This window comes from Sciurus vulgaris, assembly GCF_902686455.1.
Source record: "Sciurus vulgaris genome assembly, chromosome: 11".
Lineage (NCBI taxonomy): Eukaryota > Metazoa > Chordata > Mammalia > Rodentia > Sciuridae > Sciurus > Sciurus vulgaris.
This window is the reverse complement of record NC_136472.1, coordinates 107,174,400-107,196,932: the sequence shown is the minus strand read 5'-3', so window position 1 is coordinate 107,196,932 and position 22,533 is coordinate 107,174,400. Positions and strand designations below refer to the sequence as shown.

Sequence of the window (22,533 nt, the reverse complement as noted above, 5' to 3'; positions counted from 1 at the left end):
GGTGTGGTAGCACACCACACCTGTCAGGAATCAAATTTTTGACACCTAGTCAATGTAGGCTTGTTCCCTGTATAACTCAATTTTTCTTTCCTCATTTCGTGTTTTTTTTCTTCCACAATTTGGGAACTAGAGAAACCTTTGTTTATTTTCCTGTAGCAGCGTACCAAAGTGGGTCTGTAAGCGTTCTCTGAACCAATGATAGGGCCATTCTGAAATTGTTCTATGAGTTACTGGTAATCACAAGAGTTTTTTATTCTTTTGCTTTTGTATTTCATTTTAGAATTTTTAGTGTGTTTTATAACTTGAAGAAAAAGGTTGCTTTTGCATTTTAGATAAGTATTATATAGTGATCACTGATAATCTAGATTTTTTTTTTTAAACACTTTTTTTCCTGGTTATTAAATTACTAAAAGAATATTGTGGAAAATCCAGAGAAGTTCAAGGAAAATAGTATGACTTAAGCAGTGGTCCTATGGTTACGTGCTCAGTGTTGATCAGAGGGAGGTCTTTCTTTTTTCTTTTTCCATATCAATACAAGAAATTAACTTAAGAAATGTGGAGAATAGACAGATCTCCCACTCAAGACAATTGCAAATAACTTATGTAGATACTCAGCCCTTAAGAAGGGGGAGCACAACTCCCCACTCTTTCAGTGTGGGCTGCTCACAAGTGACCACCTTTCAATGTGTGGCTACTGCATGGATAGAAAAAAAGAACTTACCACTGCAGAAGCCTGGCAAAGATGACCCCAGACATCAAGGACCATGTCATCATTTTGTACCCTTGATATGAAGTAGTGAGAATGGCACTTTACCTCTCTGGTAAAACAACCCCACTCTGATCATGATTAGAACATGAGACAAATCTACAAAACACCTGACGTGTAATCCTCAGAATTGTTAAGGTCATTAAAAAAAGAATGAGTCTGAGAAAACTATAACAGCAAAGAGGAGCCTAAGGAGACAAGATGACAAATGCCGTGTGGTACCCTGGAGGGGATCCTATAGGGGAAGAAAGGAAAACTAAGCAAAAGTATGACAGTGTGTTGATATTGGTTTACCAATCAGGACAAATGTACCATACCAAGTAAGGAGTTAAGAATAAGAGAGAATGGGAACTCTATCTTTGAAATTATTCTGTGAATCCAAAACTATTTTTAAATATAAAGTTAATTTTTAAAAAATCTACTTAATATATCACAGGCAAAAATCTAAGTGGGTAATTGGCATTTAAGAAGCTTTTATTGAATCATGAAAATAAAATTTGTCCTTCATCTTTTTTAGTTTACTCTAATACATCACCTCAGAGGGAGGGATTTCTAAGGAGAATTTATTTTTTATAGGAGAAAGAAAAAAGAATCAAAGTTAGTGAGCACAGATTGAGCTAGACATATGAAGAAACCTTACATATCAATCATACCTTAAGGGGAGAGAGAGCAAGAGAGACAGAGAGGAGAGAAAACAGGCAGAACCATGGAATGGTTTGCATTCTTCTGACAACAAAATCAAGAGGAGACAAGAACATAGTAGACACCTGGCCAAGTAGAGTTGGGTGCATATAAGTCCTTAGAGTTGAGTGTGTGTCCTTGGTTTCTGATTACTTTGGCAGTGTGATCCCTTCCTGTGGTAATGGCATTATGATGGGAAAATTCTCAAGTACGTTAAAAAACAGGAATTAAAGGAGAAATAGATGTTCCAGTTAGCTCCACCTTAGAGGAAAGAACATGGGAGGAGTTTGGGCTAAAGACCGGATGTTACGGGAAAGAATATCTTGTGTAAAATGATCGACTTGAGCTTGCTCCTTAGTAGTTCTGGGTATTCTTTTTTTAAAAAATACCTTTATTTAATTTATTTATTTTTATTTGGTGTTGAGGATTGAACCCAGTGCCTCACATGTGCTAGGTGAGCACTTAACCACTGAGCCACAATCCCAGCCCTAGTTCTGGGTATTCTTGGTAACTTGCTTTTCCCAGAGACTTTGGTCAGTTAAAGCATTGGTAAGAAATTGTGTAGTGATTTGTCTGTGCTATCTTACCTGTTGTCAACATCATTGCCTGTCTGGAGACAGAAGTAGAATAAGGAATCACTACCTACCACTCTTGATTTGTTATCTAAACCCAAATTATAAGTCCTATCAGACCTGTGAAATGAAGTTACACAGAGGTCTATCTTTGTTTACGGCTGTATATACCAGCTAACTGTGAAGAAGATAGTATTGCAGACCTTTATGATCTAGATTTATGATTATGTGTTCAATAAATGATTTTGTAGGTGATGATTAGATTTTAAAGCAGGTTTATGTATCACAGAAGACATTTGATTTCTTGTCTGAACCTAAACCTTTCTTTTGGAAAAGAAGCAGGTTGATCTTAAATTTTTATTTGCTCTTGTGTAGATGACCACAGTGACCTATACTATAGTTTCTCCTTGATGTCCTTGTCCTCTCAGCTCTTCTTGCCACTCTGGATAATCTTACTAAATACCACATTGGTCATCTGGTCACACTTTTGTTTTAAAAACCTCCTGTTTTTTTTATCAAGAGTAAATTAAGCTTTCAGAATGCTGTGTGACCTGGGACCATTCTTAACTGTCTTAACCTGTCTCACAGATTTGGTTTTTTTTTCCTTTGTGCCCTGGGTACTTTCTTTTTTTCACTATTCTGGAATTCTTCTGCTCTTCTGTTTACATGCATTCTCCCTGATCTTCACAGCTCAGTATAGTGTAGTGCTTCTTTCTTTTCCTGAAGCCATCCCAGACCTCCCTGCTCACTCCTCTCTCCTCTCTAAACCCTGAAGCCCTCACAGTCCTTACTATACAATGCCATACTTCATTGAAATCAGTCTTATGCTGTGTGGCTTCTTGGAGTGCCTTAGCTTTCCTTTCTCTGATAAGAGTATATGATCTTTGATCTGATGTAGCACAAAGCTTCTTGTAGGCACTTGTATTTGTTAATTGATTGGTGATGCATGTAGTGAGCTCTTGGCATTTCTTTTTCTTGAACATACACATTTTGTAACTGTAATAGCAAATCAGTATGACTTGTGGCCCATAATGCTTGTCCTTCTGTATGAGTATATTTGGGGTCTGTTTATAGAGAGGTTTTGGTTTTGGTTCATGTTTGATGTTGATGTAAGTAAACAAGGTTATTTAAAAAAAAAAAAAAGTAAGAACTATGATAATTTGTTTGCAGTATATGCCATTCGAGAAGCTGCTACCAACAACCTCATGAAATTAGTCCAGAAGTTTGGTACAGAGTGGGCCCAAAATACCATCGTTCCTAAAGTGTTAGTAATGGCGAATGATCCTAATTACTTGCATAGGATGACCACTTTATTCTGCATTAATGTAAGTATTATCTAACTATTACTGATCAACTCAGGCAGTAGAGCAATTATTCACAAGTGTATTTTTGAATTCTAATATGTACTGTCTTCTACTTGGAATATGTTTTTTGCCCTGATTAAATTTGGACAGTTAGGAAATGAGAGAAAATGTTGATTTTAAAGTTCATGTTAAAATTTATAGTGGTATTTTAAAAGTTGCAACTTAGTTATAAATTCTGGTCTAGTTCTCTAATTCTTTGCTACCTTTTGTTCCTATTTTAGGTGCTGAAACTAGAAATATTTTTTGTTGGTCAATTACTTTCTTATTAAATATTAATTTGTTTCACTAGATTTATTTTTTAAAGTGCTTTAACTGTGCCATATTATTTATTTTTTAGGCACTGTCTGAAGCATGTGGTCAGGAAATAACCACTAAGCAAATGCTGCCCATCGTATTAAAAATGGCAGGAGATCAAGTAGCAAATGTTCGTTTCAATGTGGCCAAATCTCTACAAAAAATTGGACCAATTCTAGATACCAAGTAAGATTTTAGTGTTATTCTTATTTTAAAAGTATAGTTTGACTTTTACCTCCTAGGGAGTAATAGCTAAAATTAAGTTTAGTTATTTTCACTTTACCTAGGATATGAGTTTGTTTAAAGAAAATAATTAACAACCATTTTTGAGGATGTCTACTCTGACTTTTGAATTTAAAGTCAGTATATGTGTAGCTCATTGTCCAAAGCTAATTTTGTTGAGAACTTCTTTAGAAATTATTTAGTGTATTTGTCAATTGTTTTTTAGGGGGTGGGTCCTGGCTATTGAACTCAGGGGCACTCAACCACTAGCCACATCCCCAGCCCTATTTTGTATTTTATTTAGAGACAGGGTCTTACTGAGTTGCTTAGCACCTCACTTTTGCTGAGGCTGCCTAGGAACTCATGATCCTCCTGATCTGCTGGGATTACAGGTGTGCACCTCTGCATCCAGCTATATTTGTCAAATTTATAAGACTTTTAAAATAGTTTTTATTTTAGCCAGGCACAGTGGTACATACCAGAGAGACTGAAGCAAGAAGATTGTAAGTTTGAAAACAGCGCAGGCAACTTAGCACAACCTTGTCTGTTGTGGGACTGGGGAAGAAAGGGACTGGAGCTGTAGCTCAGTGGTAGCCCTCCTGGTTCAATTCCCAGTACCAAAAAAAAAAAAAAAATTTAATTTTAGACTTCAGAGAAAAAAAAATTACTATGGAGCATATGCATCTTAAAGGATTTCTTATACCCACTAGAATGCCCTTCACAGATAATACTTTTGAATTTTAGTGCTTTGCAGGGAGAAGTTAAGCCGATATTACAGAAGTTAGGTCAGGATGAAGACATGGATGTCAAATATTTTGCACAGGAAGCTATAAGCGGTATGTATTTCATTTTCTACCTTGAAGCTTATAATTTTATTAATGAGGGGTTAATCCCTATTGTGTGAGGGATGGAAAGTGGGAAGGGTAGGATAAGCATGATGGCAAAGAGGGAGGATACTGAGTTCCTGGAATGCTGGGGCCTCTCTGGTTAGAAACTTCTTGGCCTGCCACTCTTTCCTAAGTGAGCGGTCCATTTTTCCAGTTCTACGTCTAGGATTTGGGTGAATTATGATTCTTATTGGCAAGAATAGTTTTAGTTTGGACTTTTAATTAGTCTTTAAAGTTTAACTCTGGATTAGACTGGCAGAGTAAAGAAACTGACCACGATGGGATGTTAGTCTCATGCGTTGGGATCATTGTTATGTGCTTAACCCTCACATAGGTAGATCGTTCATAACTTTCTGTACCACTAACCTGATTTTGTTTGGAATTTTCCAGTTCTTGCATTGGCATAATGAGGAACAGGAGGGAAAAGCCTTTACTAAATTCTTATCACAGATTTCTAGTCAATGTGTCCTTAAACTGGGTGGAGAAAAAATGGAAAACCTTCAAGATCTCATCCAAGCAAATGGCAGCAACTTAGAAGAAATCAAATTTCAGTAACTTAATTCTTTCTAAAGATGAAATGGGATTATTTTTTACTCATCTCTTTTCGAGATAATTATTTAAACCATTCTTATTGACCAATTCCTGATACTCGATATAGTCATCTCTTGAATGCCTACTGATGTTTTTTGTTTTTTGTTTTTCTTTTTTCCTGGCACCATCTGGGCTTCTGCATCTCATGTTGAATCAGGCCCCATCCACTTTAAATATGCTGGAAAAAGCCTAGATGGGTTTGAATCCAGACATGAAGTGGAGTGATTCTTTTAGTGTTTACATATATGTGTGTACCCCCCATCTTTCCAAAGTTAAATATACATGGTTTAGAATAATTTACAACCTCTCTATTGGGAGATAGATTGAGATTTGAATATAGTGAAAACCACATTTTCCTAGATTATGATGGTCTGCATCAGTGTCTTACATGAAAGAGGAATGTGGGAGCTCAGGGTTAATGTATTTGGTTGTTTTGGTTTTTATTTCCTTGATTTTGACTGTAATCATGTCATTCAGAAACCTAGTGTGGATGTATCTTGCTGCTAATATGTGATGTTGAAACCTAACAGTTTCAACAGCTCACCACTGTGACTGCCTTGAAAGATTCTTTCTCTCCTGAGAAACTTTAACTTTAGTGCCTCCTAATAAGCAGTAGTTCTACTGTTTGATTTTAAGATTACAGTTTTGTCTTTCAGATTAGTGTAGGAACCAGTACGATGATAATTTCCTGCTTGTCACCTGGTTCTGCTTCCAGCAATATCAGCATCTCATTCTTGTTTTATTCCATAGTAGCTTTCCAAACTGAAGTTTCATTGCTAATTTTTTGTTATGGGTGATGCTAGAATCTTTTTGAAATGTTTGTTTTTTTACTTTTACAGTAAAACCTCATTAATTCATCCTGGAATTGAAGATAATGGGTTAAGATGAAGGGTTTGCTGAACAAATTCATAGTATGGAAGGAAACCTGTTTCATCTACTTAAATAGGTTTAAAGCTCTCTTTAGAAAGCACCCATTTACCAGTTGACATGCCAGTTACTAATCACTCTTTTCAGTTATATCACATACCTTTCATAGGATCTCTGAGAGGTCACACATAAATTAATTCAATATACTTTTTATCCTTGAAATATATACATTTATATTTCATGGAGAATTTAAATATTTTTCTTACAAATTTATTTATATTTTTTTCACCTAATCAAACTCACTTTGTCTCTAACAAGTTCCAGTTACTGAGGTTTTACTGTAGCTTATTTTTTTCTGAGTGCAACTTGCTATAGTAGTTTGGTGTTTCCATTTTTGTTTTTGAATTGTTGATTTCATTCACAAGCTCTTTGAAATCTTAGGAGCCCTGTTTTGTGAAGATCCAAGAACTATAAAATTTCATATATTAAACTATTACATAAAACCAAGTTTGTCTAAATATTTTCAAGTTATCTTATGTTTGGTAAACAGAACACAGTTTAAATCAGAAATTATCTGTCTGCATTTTATAATGCTAAGTGACCTTATAACAAGATTCCACTTTACGTGTTCTTGTGTCATGGTTTAAATATTTTCCTACGCAAAAATCTTTTCTACATTCTCATTTTAATATTGTAAACTGTCATGTATAAACATTTTAATTTTAGTTTCATGAATCTTATTTTATAACTTACAGGTTATGTTCTTCTTAATTTAATTTCACATATGAGAGACTCTTATCTTGATTCTTGAAACAAATTTTTGCACTGGAACCATTTACTGTTTTACTCTTTGGTTGGAAATACCATTGGTTTGGGGATAGACTTTTAAAATGCCCTTGTGGCTCCCTCTGGAGAGCCCCAGGCATAACCTTTCTGCCCTAGACAGCGAGTTCTTACTTTCTCAAAGATGGGCCATGGAACATGGCAGGGTCTGTCTTTTTGGGCAGTCCCTTAGGAACTTCATTGTTTCTTTTTGTCTTAACAATAGGAAATCCCTTTTGTTATTCTTTAGAAGAATTGTTCTTTGGCCAATAGCTTGGCCATTTTCTCCATGGATTAGTTTTTTTTGTTTTTTGTTTGTTTTTGGTTTTGTTTTGCTACGTTGACCAGATCTTAAACTCCTGGACTCAAGGGATCCTCCCTTCTCAGCCTCCCAAGTGGTGGAACTACAGGCATGTTCCATTGCACCCAGACAGGACTAGTTTTCTTATCTTGATTTCATTAGAATGTAAGGTCTAAGAGCTCTGTGAGGGCAGGGTTTTTTTGTCTGTTTTGTCTTTTACTGTATCACCAGTGACTGGATCAGTGTCTGGTATACATAGTGGGTGCTCAATAAAAATGTGTTCAATGAATGAATTTTAAAAGTCTCCTCTGTGTTGCAATGCATGCGTGGAACAAAGTCATCAAAGGTACTTGACCGTCTCATTTTCCCACTGACATAATTTAAGATTTTTCTACTCTTAGGAAACAAGCTTTATGAAACCCTTTCTAGTTCCCCCCTTAGGTAATAGTTCCTTTTGGATGTGTCTGATTGCCTTGAACATATATTGCTGTTGCTTTTCATCCTAGGCAGTTTATATTGTTTGTTTTACCAGGAAAGCAAAGCCAAGACATACACACATATACCAATGCCAATAAAAATGTCTCATCAATAATGGAGAAACACCTTGGTATTTCTATAATTTGTGTGGGGATTACCCCTCATGGGCTTAAGAGGTCAGATCTTGTTTCTCTGTGCTGCCAAGGAGATAGGAACCTGAAGATACATCTTGTTTCATAAGAGTAACAGATTAATGTGTGGTTTTGAATGAAGCTTTGATGAAATAAAGGGCAAACTTCAGCTCACGGAAATACCACAACTTGGCTACTGTGATGCAGGGCCCTGGTGGTGGTGGTGTCTTTGCTGGACAACTGTCTGACTCAATAGAGACAGTAGCCTTTGGGCTGCCTTGTGCAAGCATCCTGGATGCTTGCATAGAAGTCCAGGGGAAAGAGACATGTCATCCCTGGTCCAAGTTTACACTGTCAGGGCTTGTTGCAGTGTTTAACCACTGTGTTATCACTGAGCTGAAAGTCTGGTACTTTCCTATAAAAATCACATTGTTTCCATCCCCCCAGGGTTGGCAGGGTAGGGTGGCCAAACCAGTTGGGTGCTTGTCCTTTCCTCTTTTGCTGAAATTCCTCAGACACTTTGCTTTCTCTTGGTATTTACCTTAAAGCCTAGATATAGCACATTGGAGGAGACCTAGTTATCTTGGTTTAGCAGATGAAATAATTGCTTTCCTCTGATCCATCCAGTTCTTTGCTCCTCTATCCTATTCTCTCACACATCTCCAGTCCTTTTCTGTACCTAGAATAGTCTCCCAATTCCCTGTTTGCCTCCACAGGGCTGCCGTTTCCAGGAAATTACATAATGTTCAGTTGAGATGGAAATCTGGAGGATGAAGTTTAATTACTCACTGGGTAGAAAAACCGTCATTTCTTTCTCCAGAGTTGTCTTAAACCGATATTGTCAGTTTTGAAAGGAGTCAGGTCTTTTCTCTTTGTTCAGGGCTCTGTAGACTGTCAGTGGCCAAGATGTGGGGAACCCCCAGCTGGTACCTTAAGCCCAATGTATGGCCCTTTGGAGATTCCTAAAAGGAGACGCTAAGGCTCTGGGGCGAGCTGGCTTTCTCTGCACAGGGGCCCATGTCCTCATAGATTGTTGCGCTTCGCAGTGCAGTACTGGAGCAGCTGAGGGCACCCTGGCTGGGAAGCGCAGGTGGGCTTGGGAGGGATGTGCCCTGGTCAGAGGCAGTCACAGTGCTGCTGTCTGTCTCTAGTGGTGGCACAAAGGCTGAGGAAGCTAGATTTTCCTGTGAAGGACAGTGAAGAGCCCAGCGCCCCTGGGGCGGACAAGAACCATTTCCTGAGACCCAGAGTGCTTGGAGAGGACACTGGGAAGGTAAGTGCCCCAGAAACCTGGGGCCAGAGTCCTGCCCGCTTAGGGCTTAGGGCAGCTGGTGCTACCTGGTTGAATCAAGGTGGGCAGAGGCAATACCTCATACTCTGCCCTGGGGAGAGAGCTGTTTTTAAGGGCCAAGAGAGTATGTACATTTTTAAGCCTGCTACTCTCTTACTTCTGGAACAGTTTTTGGGGGTGGGGGGGCCTCACTTTCCAGAGCTCTTTCACTCTTGCAGCTTGAGACCTATTGTCTCCTGCCTCCCCCTAATCAGAAATGGTAAGACCCATGCAGAGGACAAAGGGGGAATTGATGAAGTTGCTTGTAGAAACAGGCTGTTCCCACTTTGCTCACACACTAGAAAATTATTTGCCACAATTCCTCTTGGGTAGTCATTTTCTCTCAAGATAAAAATCATCTCTGTCAAGTTTTTCTGTATACCAATCTGAATATTTTACAAGCTCCATTTGGTGCTATTGCTTGGAGAAGGGTGCAGATTTCTAGTGCAGCAGTTGAAGGTGGTGTCAGCTGTGGCCCCAGGGCTGTTCAGAGGAAGGGCAATTTATGACTCACAAATATATTCAGAAAAGGAGCAGAGTGGGGTCAGCTGATCTGTGCTGACGCCAGGCTGCATTCAGTTTGCTTGGGAAGAGTTTGGCATTTTCACACCCAAAGTGGTTTGCTTGGTGCAAATTCTACCAAGTTTGTCTTTTAGCCAGATGCAGTGGTGACTGCTTGTAATCCCAGCTACTTGGGAGGCTAAGGCAAGGAGATTGCAAGTTTGAGGCCAGCCTGCGCAATTTAGTTAGGTCCTGTCTCAGAAAAGGATAAGGGCAAGGGATGCAGCTCAGTGGTAGAGCCCATGGGTTTATTAATTCCCTGTATGGGAGGTGGGGGGATGCCTTTTAAATCTTCACAGCTTTTCGTTTTTTGTGAACCAAGACCTTGGAAACTTTTTCCCTGTTCTCCAAGTCCTGAACAGCAGCTATTTAACTTAAGTGTACTTACCTTCCTGTGGGGTTGCATAGTCTCCCCTGCACCCCCCCGCCCCCACCCTGCCTAGCTGTCAGGCTACCTATGGTTCAGGCAGCTCTGGGCCTTCTGCAGTGGCTGCATGGTGAGAGGAAGTGCTAAGTGACTGCTGCTCACAGCCTTCTCAGTTCCTGGTCCCTGACAGATGCCTGAGGTGGCCAGCCCTTTGCATCCTTATGTCCACTTCATAGAACTTAAGGGAGAGACCTTGGCTGAAGGAATGAGAATAACCATTATATTAGGCCTAAACCAAAAACTTCTTAGGAAAGGAGATGTTTTCCTACAAATTCAGGGGTACCTGGCCGTGCCATTAAATGCACAGTATGTACCTGACCAGTGCTGATCATCGAGATGCCTCCTGCCATGGCTGACTCGCTTAGCTCTGAAGGTGGCTCATAAGCTGAGGACAGCATTAGCAGCCATTCCTCCAGCCTGGGTAACTGAGCATCTTGTCAAGCACTTGACCAAATCTCACTTAAGCCTCACAACATCCTAGGCACTAGGTGATGCCATCTGTTTCAGGTGGTCATGTACTTTCCCCAAAGTCCAGCTGTGCTAGACCTCTGAGGCCTCAGTTCATTTAACCCAGAAAAATCTGCCCCTTGACTTGGGGAGCCTTCCCTATATTTGTTTCACTTAAGGAAATGACTGAGGGTAAGATGGAAAGGGAATTGGCTGTTGCCAGGCAAAGCCCTGCATGTCAGGGGCCAGCAGCCAAGTGAGTGATCCAGGAAGTCATCCAATTGCAAACCAGAAATTGTTCTTAACTCCTCACTGTCTCTGGTGTAGAGAAAATACACAGATTCAGTGGGGTGAGAGTGGAAATCTGATTGTTAGAGCTCTGGGAACTGGCCTCAGTTTTTGGCCTCACGACCCTGAGGGAGCCATTTGACATCCCAGGGTTGTGCCTGTTGCTTGGTCAAAAAGGGAGCCTATGGGTTGAAATCTGGTCCTCTTGGGAAGGGTGCCTCCACAATGCCTTGGAGATAGACTCTTGAGGTCTACAGAGCCCTCTGTACACTCAATGTCATGTGTCCCTCATGTAGACCTGCCAGGGAGCAGTGTGTGTGTCACCTCCCACACTCTGCCTCCCCTCTGGTCAGCTCAGCTACTCCCTCCAGGATGGTCTGCAAGTTGCTTTCTGATGACAGTGCTGCTGGCGGGCCTTTCAGGCAAGGGTTAACAGGGGATTTGTTTATTGAATCTGAAGTAGCTGTCACATGATTTTAATCAAAACACCATTTCCCTGACAACAGTGATGTCAGTCTTGTTATTGCAGGAAGGAGCAGCTGTGAGGGACATTCAGTCTCTGTGCTGAGCCTAGGTTTGGATACTCAAATCAAGTGAAGCATCCATAAATAATGGGTGCAGACGCTGGTTTATGAGACCCACCCTCCTCTTCCTTTTCTTCTCTGTCTGGACAGTCTGTCCTGTACATTGACCAGAACTCAGTCCCTGTGCCCTCAGTCTCAGCTAAGACTATGTCTTCTGTATCCCTTGCTTCTATCCTTGGTTCTTCTGCTTTTCTGTTTTTCTGATTTTCCTCAGACTCAGAGTCACTTGGGTCCCTGGGGTCTCTGGCCTCTACCTTCCTGTATCTGTCTCTTTTTTCTGGGATTTAAACTTGATGAACAAAGTTGTTTCAGCTAACCTGCAGTGGAGCCTATTCTGCCTCTCAGGAATCTGGCTCATTCATTGAATTGAGGATGGGGGTGGGGTATGGGTGCTGCCTGAGGGTGTCAAGGCAATTCTAAGGAGCCCAGATGTGAATGCCTGAAGATTAGGAGCCCAAGGGCCCAACCTTTTGGCCAGAGGATTAATTATCTTGAACCCAAAGACTACAGGAAGTCTAGTCATAGAACTGACAACAAAGACCAAAGCCCTTGCCGGGCACGGTGGCACACACCTGTAATTCCAGTGGCTTAGGAGGCTGAGGCAGGAGGATCACGAGTTCAAAGCCAGCCTCAGCCATGTCGAGGCACTAAGCAAGTCAGTGAGACCCTGTTTCTAAATAAAATACAAATTAGGGCTGGGGATGTGGCTCAGTGGTTGAGTGCCTCTGAGTTCAATCCCTACTACTCCCAGGGATGCTCTTCATGGGGAGCTGATGGAGTCTTTAGTTTACTAGAGAAACCCAAAATGTCTAGCAAGTTCCCTGCCAGCAAAGTGAAGTCTGGGTGCTCTCATGTTGGAGGGCTGTGCCATGCCAGGTCGTGTTTGACCCTCACCATAAACTTGGAGTTGTCAGCCAGTCTGTGTTCATTAGAAGTTACCATGGGAAACTAGCCTTTACAATGATTTGCCCAGGTTAGTGGCAGGACTGGGAGCAGCACCAGGGGCTGAGGAGTTGGTCAGAGGTTCTTTGCTGCCTTGTGGGCTGTTCCTGGCAGAGAAGGGGTAGGCTCCACCCTACCTGGAATGCCTTTCTGGCAGGATGGCGGCCCTGGAGGTTGGGAGGGTCAGTTCCTATTCCCAGTCTTGCTCTTTGCTCTGCCTTTCATCCCTGGGACCCCTCTGACTGCCCCTGTGACCCTTGGTCTTCACTTTGCTGGCACATGGAACTTGCTGGACATTTGGGTTTCTCTAGTGAACTAATGCTGTTTCACTGGGTCCCAGACCAAAAACAGATGAGGCTGAACCTAAGATCCTTTACATTGTTTGCTTCAAGGAAAGGCCTTGGTGGCTTTTTCTCAATTCAGTTGTGTCCTTTCCCATCATCCCATTACAAACTGTCCAGGCAGCCCTAGGGTCAGAGTTCTTAGTCTGTTCCCCTTCAGGGCATCTTAGGTCTCATTATTTCATCTTGGGAAATGATGTAGAGGGAGAGAGAGTCAGGAACTCTCCGTCTATCTGATGGGGAGAGTGACTCAGTTCTCCCATGGAGAGGCTGAATCCCTAATGTCTCATTTTCTTTGGGCCAAATTTTCTGAACTTTCTGTCCAGCCAGCTCCGGGGGCCTGGCTCCAGGGGAAGCCTGCTTCCCTTCTCCCCTCCAGGCACCTTTCTTCTTATACCCAGACTTGGAGCTTCTCTGTCAATTTCAGGCCAGTTTGAGTCAGTCATCCTTAGGAAAGCCTGGCAGACACACCGGGAGGGGTGGGTGCTGCCTGTAGGCATTTGCAACCAAGTGCAGAGGAATTCAGCCACAGTGGTGGGATGGGACATCTGTAGCAGGACGTCTTGTTAGACCAGTGGCTAGAGACACAGCACGTTCCCCACTGCCTGACTGATTTGAGCCTCTCTGATTTGAGATCCAAGTAGAGCATCTGGGTAGAGGCAGGTGTGCCAGTGTTGGCTCCTCGTCTGAGGTGAGTGTCCAACCCCTTAGGTCAATCAAGACCTGCACCTGCCTCTAAATGGCCATTGCCCAATATAATCCATGCATAATATTCCACTTCTTGACAGTTGCTCGACCTTTGAAGTGACTGGTTCAAGCCAAGATTTGAGGGTCGGCCACGCTCTCTCTTCCGCCCCTTGGGGTGGAGCAGCTATTGTCTGTGCAGGTCCATTTCTTTTATAGCCACATGGCACTCAAGATTGAGTGCACAAATCCCAGAACTGCCTCCCAGTGTCCTTGGAGGCAGAGCAGGTGGCTCCTCCTTACCTGCATCCACCCAGGGAATGATTAGCACCCCTCAACATGGAGGTCCTTAGAAGAACTCAGGAAAGCCTGGAGGCTAAGTCAGGGTTCTTAACCTTGGTCCATGGGTGTGTCTTGGGATCCAGGAACCAGTTTTTCCCTGGAAATTGTGAGTCCCAAGTATACATCTTGTGAAGGTGACTTTTTGGGAAGAGAGTCCAAAGGCTTCTCAACATGTTAATGGGATTTGTGATGCATCAATTCAAGAATTAGTGGGGTAGAAAAGAGCAGCGGGCCAAGAACAGAACTTTGGGCCTGTTCACTCTTGGCTGTGTGGTGACAGAGGACTTTGGAGGTGTGGGCACCGCCAGCCTGTTCTGTACCTAGGCTTAGCCAGGCAGAGGCTCCAGAGCTGGAGCTGAGGCCTCCCTGGTCCACTCTTCTCCCCTGCTGCACGAAGCCTTCAGCTCACAAAGGCCACAGGAGTGAAGGGCGTTCTGAGAAGTGCGGGGCTTGGGGGCCTGACTGGCTGCTGAGCTTCTCTGGCCAGTGTCTCCTGGCAAGTCTGTTACTGCCTATACCCTAGGGCACTAGGGTTGCTTTTGGCAACACATTAAAAATGATGGAGAAATTTGGTGGGAAAGGGGAAAGTTTGCAAAACAGTTACTGAAATTTACTGTTTTCCTAAAAACAAAACAAAAAACAAAAATAAAAAGAAACTTAGTGATACTGAATTCTTGAGTAGCCAAGGGGTAAGAGCCATTCTGAAGAGAGGAAATGAGCGCCTGAGGGTGGTGCTGGGCCACATAGGGCACGGACAGGACTTGGCTCCCTCAGCCTGTGTTGCCCGCTGCAACCCTCCGTGTCCAACACTGCCATCAGCCAGCAGACGATTCCTGTTTGGGAATGCTCTCGGTTCTATATAGCATGGGCTTATGGGGACAGCTTGAGTGAAACCAAATCTCCAGCTGAACTCGCTGCCAGGAAGCAGGATTTAACCCTGCCCTTTCACTCAGGGTCTGGCACTCCACAAAGTCCAGAACGCAGGAGAGCAGCTTGACAAATGGATTCGCCAGCACCCTGAGGGCACAGAGTTGGGTCTGAAAGGATACCTGGACTGAGGTGGTCCACGGTGCGTGCGAATAAGCAGTATGGGCCTTTGGCAGACTTCAGAGCAGAGGTGACATTGCGACTCAACAGCAGTGTCTTGCTGGCTTCCTGGCAGCATGGAGCACCTCCCCGCTCCTTGTCCCACCACAGGCCTTGCAACCTGCCTGTTCTGGAGGAGCCCCATGGGCCTGACTCCCTCCTCCTACTGCAGCAGAAGGCACTGGCCCAGACTACCTGGGTTGATAGGCTTTGTCCTGAGACTCTAAATCAAGGAGCATTAATAAGGCCCAGCGGGGCCCTGTTCGTGTGCAGGCTGCGGTTAGCAGCGCTTCCGTCAGCGATCTGCAGTGGTGAACGTGTACTCGGGCGATTCAGAGCAAGGTATTATTTACCCTGCTGACGTCAATGAGAACATATTATCCACTGTCCTTTTCTTAAGCCTGAAATGAGCACCAGAGCTTAGAGAACACAACCACCTTCCACACACTTTTAAAATTCCACCCAAGACCCGATGAAGTAGAGGCCTATCTCATTAGTCTGACATTCATATCAGCCAGGCTCTTAGAAAACAAGTTGTTTTTATTTTAATTCAAGAGGGTTGGAAACATAAAAACAGTACATTTTCCTTGCAGAAAATTACCCCATTTAAATTACTGTTTGGTAAAAAGATCATTTATTAAACTGCATTTTAGGCAATTTTCTAACATTGACATGTTACACTTTGATTTTTTTTTTTTTTCACATTGGAGCTATTATGATTTGCACTCAAAATACCAAAGCTATTGAACTCACCAATTTTTCTTAGTAATTAAAAAAAGCACACAGAAAAAATAACTACAATTAACTTTATCAAAAGTAATTCTTTCACAGACCAAACATCCATCAAGACCACCCTTCTCCCTTCAGAAATAAGCAAATAATCTTGCCCTTTCTAGAAAGTGCAAATACTTCTATCACTTTTATTTCTCAAATTGCATTCCTAAAGAGAAGCCAACCTCTGTTTTTTCTCTCTGCTTCTTTCCCCTTCAGAGATTTTTGGGGAAGGCAGATTTCTTTCACCCTCAGTAGAGGGAAGGTACCACTTGAATTCTCTTGTCTGAGCAAATCTTGAGAGAGAGGCCTCACCCAGCCAGCAGCAAGTCCCAGCTATCTGTATTTGCTAATGTAACATTATTCCATCTGGGGTCATATTTTTCCAGGATGTTGTTTTGTAATTCTATTTTTAAAGCTCCCTGCTACCCACCCACTTTGGCTCTGAAAAGTCAAAGTATTCAATCAAAGCATGTTACTGTTTTTTTTAATCCTTAAAGTGCCTAATAAGCACTAATTGACTGGATTTCACTGTAAAAAAACATTACGCCCTTCTTCAGGTAACGGTGGAGTGTGATTGTTCTGAACAGCCCTCCTCCCTGGGCTTGAATGTGTGACCTGCAGCAGTGGTGGGCTGAGGTCCTGCAACTGGGCCCCTTGGCAATCAAGGGTGTGTCCTTTTATCACATACTTCTTCAGGGAGTAACTGTGTTGTGTAACTTGGAAAAGGTAGACATATTTGATGTGACCCTAAATTTCTGTAGTTTACTGGGCACTAAGAGGATGGTGAATCTGTGGATTGTCTCCCTCAACCTGGTCCAATACAGAGCCACCTGGACAGCTGCAGTTGTCACCTGAAGGGCACCTCTCTCCCAAAGCCAGGCAGCTGTTCAGTGGACAGTGCAGTTGTGGGGACAATGTTACATTCACCCAGTGCTGGATCACAGCGGGTTTATATAGCTGTCTTCTTACGAAGAGTCAGGTGCTACTGAGGAGGGGAAAGAGAAGGCTTGTGAGAAGCAAGTGCACGTCCTGGCTCCTCCACTCACTAGAGTTCTGTGACCTCCGATAAGTCACGTACACACTCAGAGAGCTTTGGTTTCCTCAGCTGGGACGGTACCTCCCCAACCAATTTCATAGAATTGTTGTGAGGATTATGAGATCACTTGTGAAAATGCTTGGTAAGTTAAGGTAAAAATAGAAATGAGCGCTTCTTTTGGACGGGCAAATTGAATATTTGGTCAGGGATCATCAAAACTATCGCTGGTTGTCTCTGGGCAGTGCTGCTCCCTGTCTCAGTCTATGTAACAGAATGTGTCCCATCTGCCAAATGTGTGGGAATCCACCCAGATAAGATGTGAACATAAGATGGTGGTGCAACTAGAATGGCTGGGAGTCTTCTAGAAGTCAGCCAGGCTTCCTTCATTGGGAGAAAAACAGTGAGAGGATATTGAAAGACCAGAGACTCCAGCGCCAAAAGGGACCCTGAAAGGCCACTGCCTTAGTCCATCCTGCCACCTTTGAGGGCAGACAGAAAGAGCTCTGGAGTCTCAAGTCATTTGCCTGGGCCATAGACCAGCAAGGACAGACTATAGAACCTGAAGGGAAATATACACTTTTAAAAATGTTTTTTTGTCCAGTTTAAAAACAGAGGCAGATGATACTGCTTTTGTCTTCCACAAATCCACTCTGAAGATAGTAAGTTCTGTAAAAAAAATTTCCAGAAGCAACGAAATGATCAAATATCCCTGCCTGTACATGACTCCAACTTACTACCTGTTCTCCAGTTTTTACCTTTGATGTCTAGGCACAAAGAGACCGAGCGGCTTGGGTGGCTTCCGAGGAGGCAGTAGAGGCAGCCCAGTGTGGGGTACAAATGCAGCAAAGGTCAGTCCCGGCACAGGGATTCCGCAGCTGCTCACTGGGACCAATGTTGTCAAGTGACACTATGTATAGTCTCTAAAGGAGGAGGAATGTGAAAATGTTACCTAGAGTATGAATTTTCTTTAAATCAATATAGGGAGCTTAAGTGTAACTGTGTTGTTCAAATATATTTTTTAGTTGTAGGTGGACACCTTTATTTTATTTATATGTGGTGCTAGGGATCGAACCCAGAGCCTCATACAGGCTAGGCAAGTGCTCTATTGCTGAGCTACAGCCCCAGCCCAGTGCAACTGTTGATATAGGTTTTTAAGTGCGATCCAGAACTGAAAAAGCTGATCCCAATATATTGCAGAAACTGGGGCTTGCCCAGAGGTTGAAGAACCCCGCAAAGGAGGCAGCACCCACTGTGTCCTGGGTGCTGAGCAGTCCACTCCTAACCAGAGGCTGTTCTGTGCTCTCATACCTGGCATGTGTGAGGGCATGGGAACAGCTTGACCAACTGACCGTCTGTCACTGGAAGCTGCTATTTTTCACCTTACTTTAGCTTCTGGCTTATCACCTAATCACTCTCCAGCTGCGAACATGCCTTCCTTCCTAATTCTACCAACTAGGTAGAGGTCTTGATGAGTTCTCCTGCCTTAGGTAGAACAACCCCGAGTGCACAGGGGGAGGAGGAAGAGGTCAGCTCTTGCTGCTGAGGGACTCAGAATTGGAAGGGGTCAGGGCAGGTGGAGGGCCTTACTCCAGAGAGAGTCCCCCGTAACAGTGCAGAGCCCTGATTACTCGAGTCAGAACAGAGCACAAAAGGCAAGAGCTGACTTCAGTTCCACCTTCCCAACACCAGGACATGATTTAAACACTTGGGAATTCTTGATTTTTGAGGAAGGACTTTTTTCTTTCCTAGGAGACAAAGTCTGAGAGAGAGGAAGGGGTTTTGCTTTTGTCGCTTTAATAGTTCTTCAGTCTCATCTCTAGTCCTCCTGGTGTTCCTCTGTTGTCCCCTTCAGTGGGTTCTGGAGGGTGGTGTAGAGAACAGTCCCCTTTCCTTGGGAGGAGGGCAGTGTAGGCCAGGGTAGAGATGGTGGTGGCGGGGACTGGGGCTGGTCAGTGAAGCTCCTGAGGAATTTCACAGTGCCTTACCCACCCTTTCTCTCGTGTTAACACACTCTATTTGCCTTACAGGGACCAGCATGTCAGTTGCATGTAAATACTAGAGATGCATTCGCCCAACTGGAAATTGCGGAACTAGTGCATTTTCCTCAAAGCAGAGACTAATACCCCTGGATTAAAGAGAGATCATAAACAAAAAAATAAAAAAGTACCACACATATTGCACTTTTTGCCGAATGAAATTTTTTACCTCATGTTCATCTCAACAAAGACTCTTCAGAGGAGCCTGGTTTACAAGCTAATAAAGCTAATGATTATTATACAGTAGTGTACACACCGCTGATGTGAGACAGACCGGCAAGCAAGTCAGTACTTCAAGAGTGATCCTAAGCCTTCTTAGTGTTACTGTAGTATTTATGAAGGGAAAACTCGCAGAAGCTTCCATGGGTCAGTAGTTAGGGAACAGAGCCACACAGGCGACAGATAGCAAACCAGAAGCAGTCTCTGCTTACCACACATTTCAGGAAATACATGGGCTGTGGAATTTATTGATTTCTGCTGGGAATCAGTAAGAGAGGCAAACAGGTGCTTACAACAAAGGTTCCAGCAGGGAGGTCGTGTTCTTCACCAGGGGACTTGTCCATGCCACTGCTCTGTCAGTGCCTAACAGGACTGGCCACTGCCAGGTGCTTCCCCACTTCTCTCTGGGTCCTGTAACCTTCCAACAGCCTCTCCTGTGCAGTTCCTCATGTGTCACATAACTGTCCTGACATAGCTCCTAGGTCTCCTGGGCTAAGCAGCTCATGGCCCTGTTGGGGGCAGGAGTCTATGCCAAGCTGTTACTGTGCCATTCCTACAGTCCTGAAATGAGCGGCCCACAGTTTCAGTGGGACCCCCAATTTCATTAAGGTGCTGGGAGGCATTTTAATTTCATTGATATTACAATGCTTCTGTAGTATTTTGGGGAAAACATCCTCCTTCAGTCTAAACAAATCGAGCTGTTTAATAACTGGCTTATTTTTTATTATTATCATCTAATAGTTTTACTTTTGTGGTGCTGGGGATTGAACCCAGGACTTCATGCATGCTGGGTAAGCACTCTACATGACTGAGCTATATCCAGCCTTAGTAACTGACTTATTTTGCAAAGACTTAAAATAGATCTAATGAAATGATCAAATGAAATGATGTTTTCCATCCCAAGAAATCATCCATCTTAAGCCTAAGGAGGCATAAACAACCCATTAAAGGAGCATAATTCACTCTTCTTGGATTTTCATTGTGTTATTAAATCACAAAAATGACAGTCTCCCCTCTCCCCCTTTTCTCACACCCAGAGCCCCACTCCAAGCAGAGTTCTGTTGTGAAGCAGCCTGGCATCAACAGGGAGTCCCGACGCCTAGCAGTCCATGGTCAGCTTCAAGGACTGCTCCATTCACCAACATTGGCAGGGGCTGGGCTGGGGTCCAGAATAATTTTCTCCAACTTGCATGCTTCCCTTGCCTGCCTGGACACTTACTACAAAGAGGAAAGGCAACTTAAAGGTGTTTCTAGATGCGGCGTCAGTGTGGCATCTCTCTTTGTGCTTTAAGGAAGACGCTTTGTGCTTAACGCTTTCATCTTCTGATAGGACAAGCCACCTCTTCTAAAGGACAGAAATTATGATTTTTGTAAATAATACTGAATTTGTAACACCTGGAGGTTACTGTCTAAACTGACAGATCATTCATTACTTCTAGGTATACAGTTAACTAGATGTAGCATCTATTTTTCCCTTACTGTGAAGAATGATTGTAGGGTTCAGTTTTTCTAGTAATATAATGTTGGGCAGATGATCTGCTTAAATGGTTAACACATCTGTGGTTCTTTGAGTATTGCTGTAATACTTTTGAACATTTCATTACAAGTCAAAACTTTAAGGAAATTAAGAATGCTGATTCCCACATGGTGGAAAACAAACTGAAGTGACTTTGGATTTAGCATTGACATAAATGGAAAACTTGGTTTCTACAGAAAAGAAAGAATTAAAGCATGGTGGGGGAAAAGGCACAGCACTACCACTTCACATGGGACATTAAAAGTTCATTTTTTGTGTTCTTAAAATTTCTAAGCCCTATATGAAACTGTCCAAATATACAAAGCTCAATAAACTACTAGCAACATATAATGTAAAGTCAAAGGAGTTACTACACTGTAGAAGACACAAGAGGTCCTCTGGAGACCAGATGCCCCCGCCTGAAGTCTCCACAAGAGACTGTGCACAATGAGCCTGTCTCCTGGCCCAGGGCTGGTGCTCCTGATGCTTTCTCCAGTTTCTTGCCCCCAGCCTCCACTGTGGTGGGTCTCCTGTTGGTTCTAAGGGTGACATCTTTGGAGCCCTGAGTACATTCTGACACTTGGTAACCCCGGGGCACCTTCTGAAGAGGTGTGTCACCTTCTCTCAGATGGAGATGACTGCAGGTGTCAGGGGTCAGTACCAGCAGTATTTAGGGGGCCCTGAAACAGCTCATGCTCTACTGCTTTGCGACAGTCTTGGGAACAACCTGCATCAGCAGTTGAGAACTTAGGATTCAACAACAAAGTACAACTTTACTCCTGTGCATCAAATTCCATTATGTATTCTTGATTTGCCTTGAAGCAATATGTTGTTGCTTGGCTTCAGTGAAAAATATATATTGCCTTTTTGTTTTGCCCTATACACACACGCGCGCGCACGCACACATATACAACGGCACACATTGTTCCTGCTCACCGAGGTTTCTCTTGATAGTGAACTGGTATAATTCTGCATGAAACCTAGGTCTGAATGCTGTTGTCATATAAAAACATTTGTTGGTGCCTCCCTTAAGTGCTTGCTTCACTTCACCTAAGGACATGAACTTCAGCCTGCAACTATGTTCCAGCACTTGCCACAGAAAACTTAGTGGTGGGACAGAGCCAGGAGGAAGCACATCCATCCCAGCCAAGCCCTCTGATTCCAGTTGGGCGACTTGATTTTTCCCCATTAGGAAGAGGACAAGAAAATAAGCTTTAAATTTAAAAGGCTGGAATAAAAATAGAAATACACAGTCTACTTTCAATAGATCCACCTCACTTCCTGTACTGAGATTAATTCACCAGGACATACCCATTGTGTTGTGGATCCACAGCATCTAGCATTTCACAATCAAAGAGTCCAGGTAACTCAGAGAGGGCTAGTGGGTCATAGCTGGAGGGGGCCTCTTGCAGTCCTGAGCTCCTGGGACAGTCCGGGCTTGTGAGGCCACTCTGCTGGTCTCCATCCACGGGATACTGACAGGAAGTGGGATAGTCTGGCGCAGAGGAAGTGGCACTTGGCAGCTCACAAGTCTGATAGGAAAACTGCAAGGGGGCTGGAGCACCTCCTGGCTGTTGTGGTGGAGGAGGCGGCGGAGGCGGTGGCTGCTGCTGCTGCAGCTGTGTGGGCAATGGAGGAGCAGCCCGGGGGCCAGGCGTGGAGGGCAGGGGCTGCAGCTGCATCTCCTGGTACTGGCTGAGGAAAGGGCTGTATTGCATTTGCTCAGAAGAAGGCTCCAGGACAGGGCTCAGGGACTGGGTCAGGCTGAAGGGCGGGGGTTGCTGGGTTGGCGGCGGAGTCTCCTGGTGGGGAAGGGGCAGCTGCTGACTTGGCTGAGGGTAGGAGTTCTCTGCTATCTGCATCTGATTAAAATATGCCTGGAGCTGAGACTGCTTCTGGAGAAAGAGTCGCTTCTGTTGGAGCCTAAATTGGTAATACCAAAGGA

At 43.4% G+C, this 22,533-nt stretch overlaps 2 protein-coding genes across 10 annotated transcripts in view; one reads left to right on the top strand and one right to left on the bottom strand.

Moving 5' to 3' along the window:
* The window catches only part of PPP2R1B (protein phosphatase 2 scaffold subunit Abeta), a 38,088-nt gene that overhangs the window by 13,426 nt on the left and 2,129 nt on the right, over positions 1–22,533 (top strand). Inside the window, exons 12-17 of one of the 9 annotated variants that reach the window (XM_079101603.1) lie at positions 3,190–3,344; positions 3,721–3,863; positions 4,644–4,735; positions 9,127–9,248; positions 17,586–17,665; positions 18,845–21,427. In XM_079101603.1, coding sequence (XP_078957729.1) covers positions 3,190–3,344; positions 3,721–3,863; positions 4,644–4,735; positions 9,127–9,248; positions 17,586–17,665; positions 18,845–18,869 — 617 coding nt within the window. In that variant the 3' untranslated portion in view covers positions 18,870–21,427. Of the gene's footprint in view, positions 1–3,189; positions 3,345–3,720; positions 3,864–4,643; positions 4,736–5,176; positions 7,661–9,126; positions 9,249–17,565; positions 21,428–22,533 lie in introns of those variants that run through there. The other 8 variants (XM_079101607.1, XR_013757470.1, XM_079101604.1 and 5 more) reach the window with 8 other exon arrangements.
* Positions 21,573–22,533, bottom strand: part of SIK2 (salt inducible kinase 2) — a 108,181-nt gene continuing 107,220 nt past the window's right edge. The window contains exon 15 of the mRNA XM_079101584.1: positions 21,573–22,511. Within this exon, the coding sequence (XP_078957710.1) occupies positions 21,881–22,511 (631 nt within the window). The 3' untranslated portion in view covers positions 21,573–21,880. The remainder of the gene's footprint in view (positions 22,512–22,533) is intronic.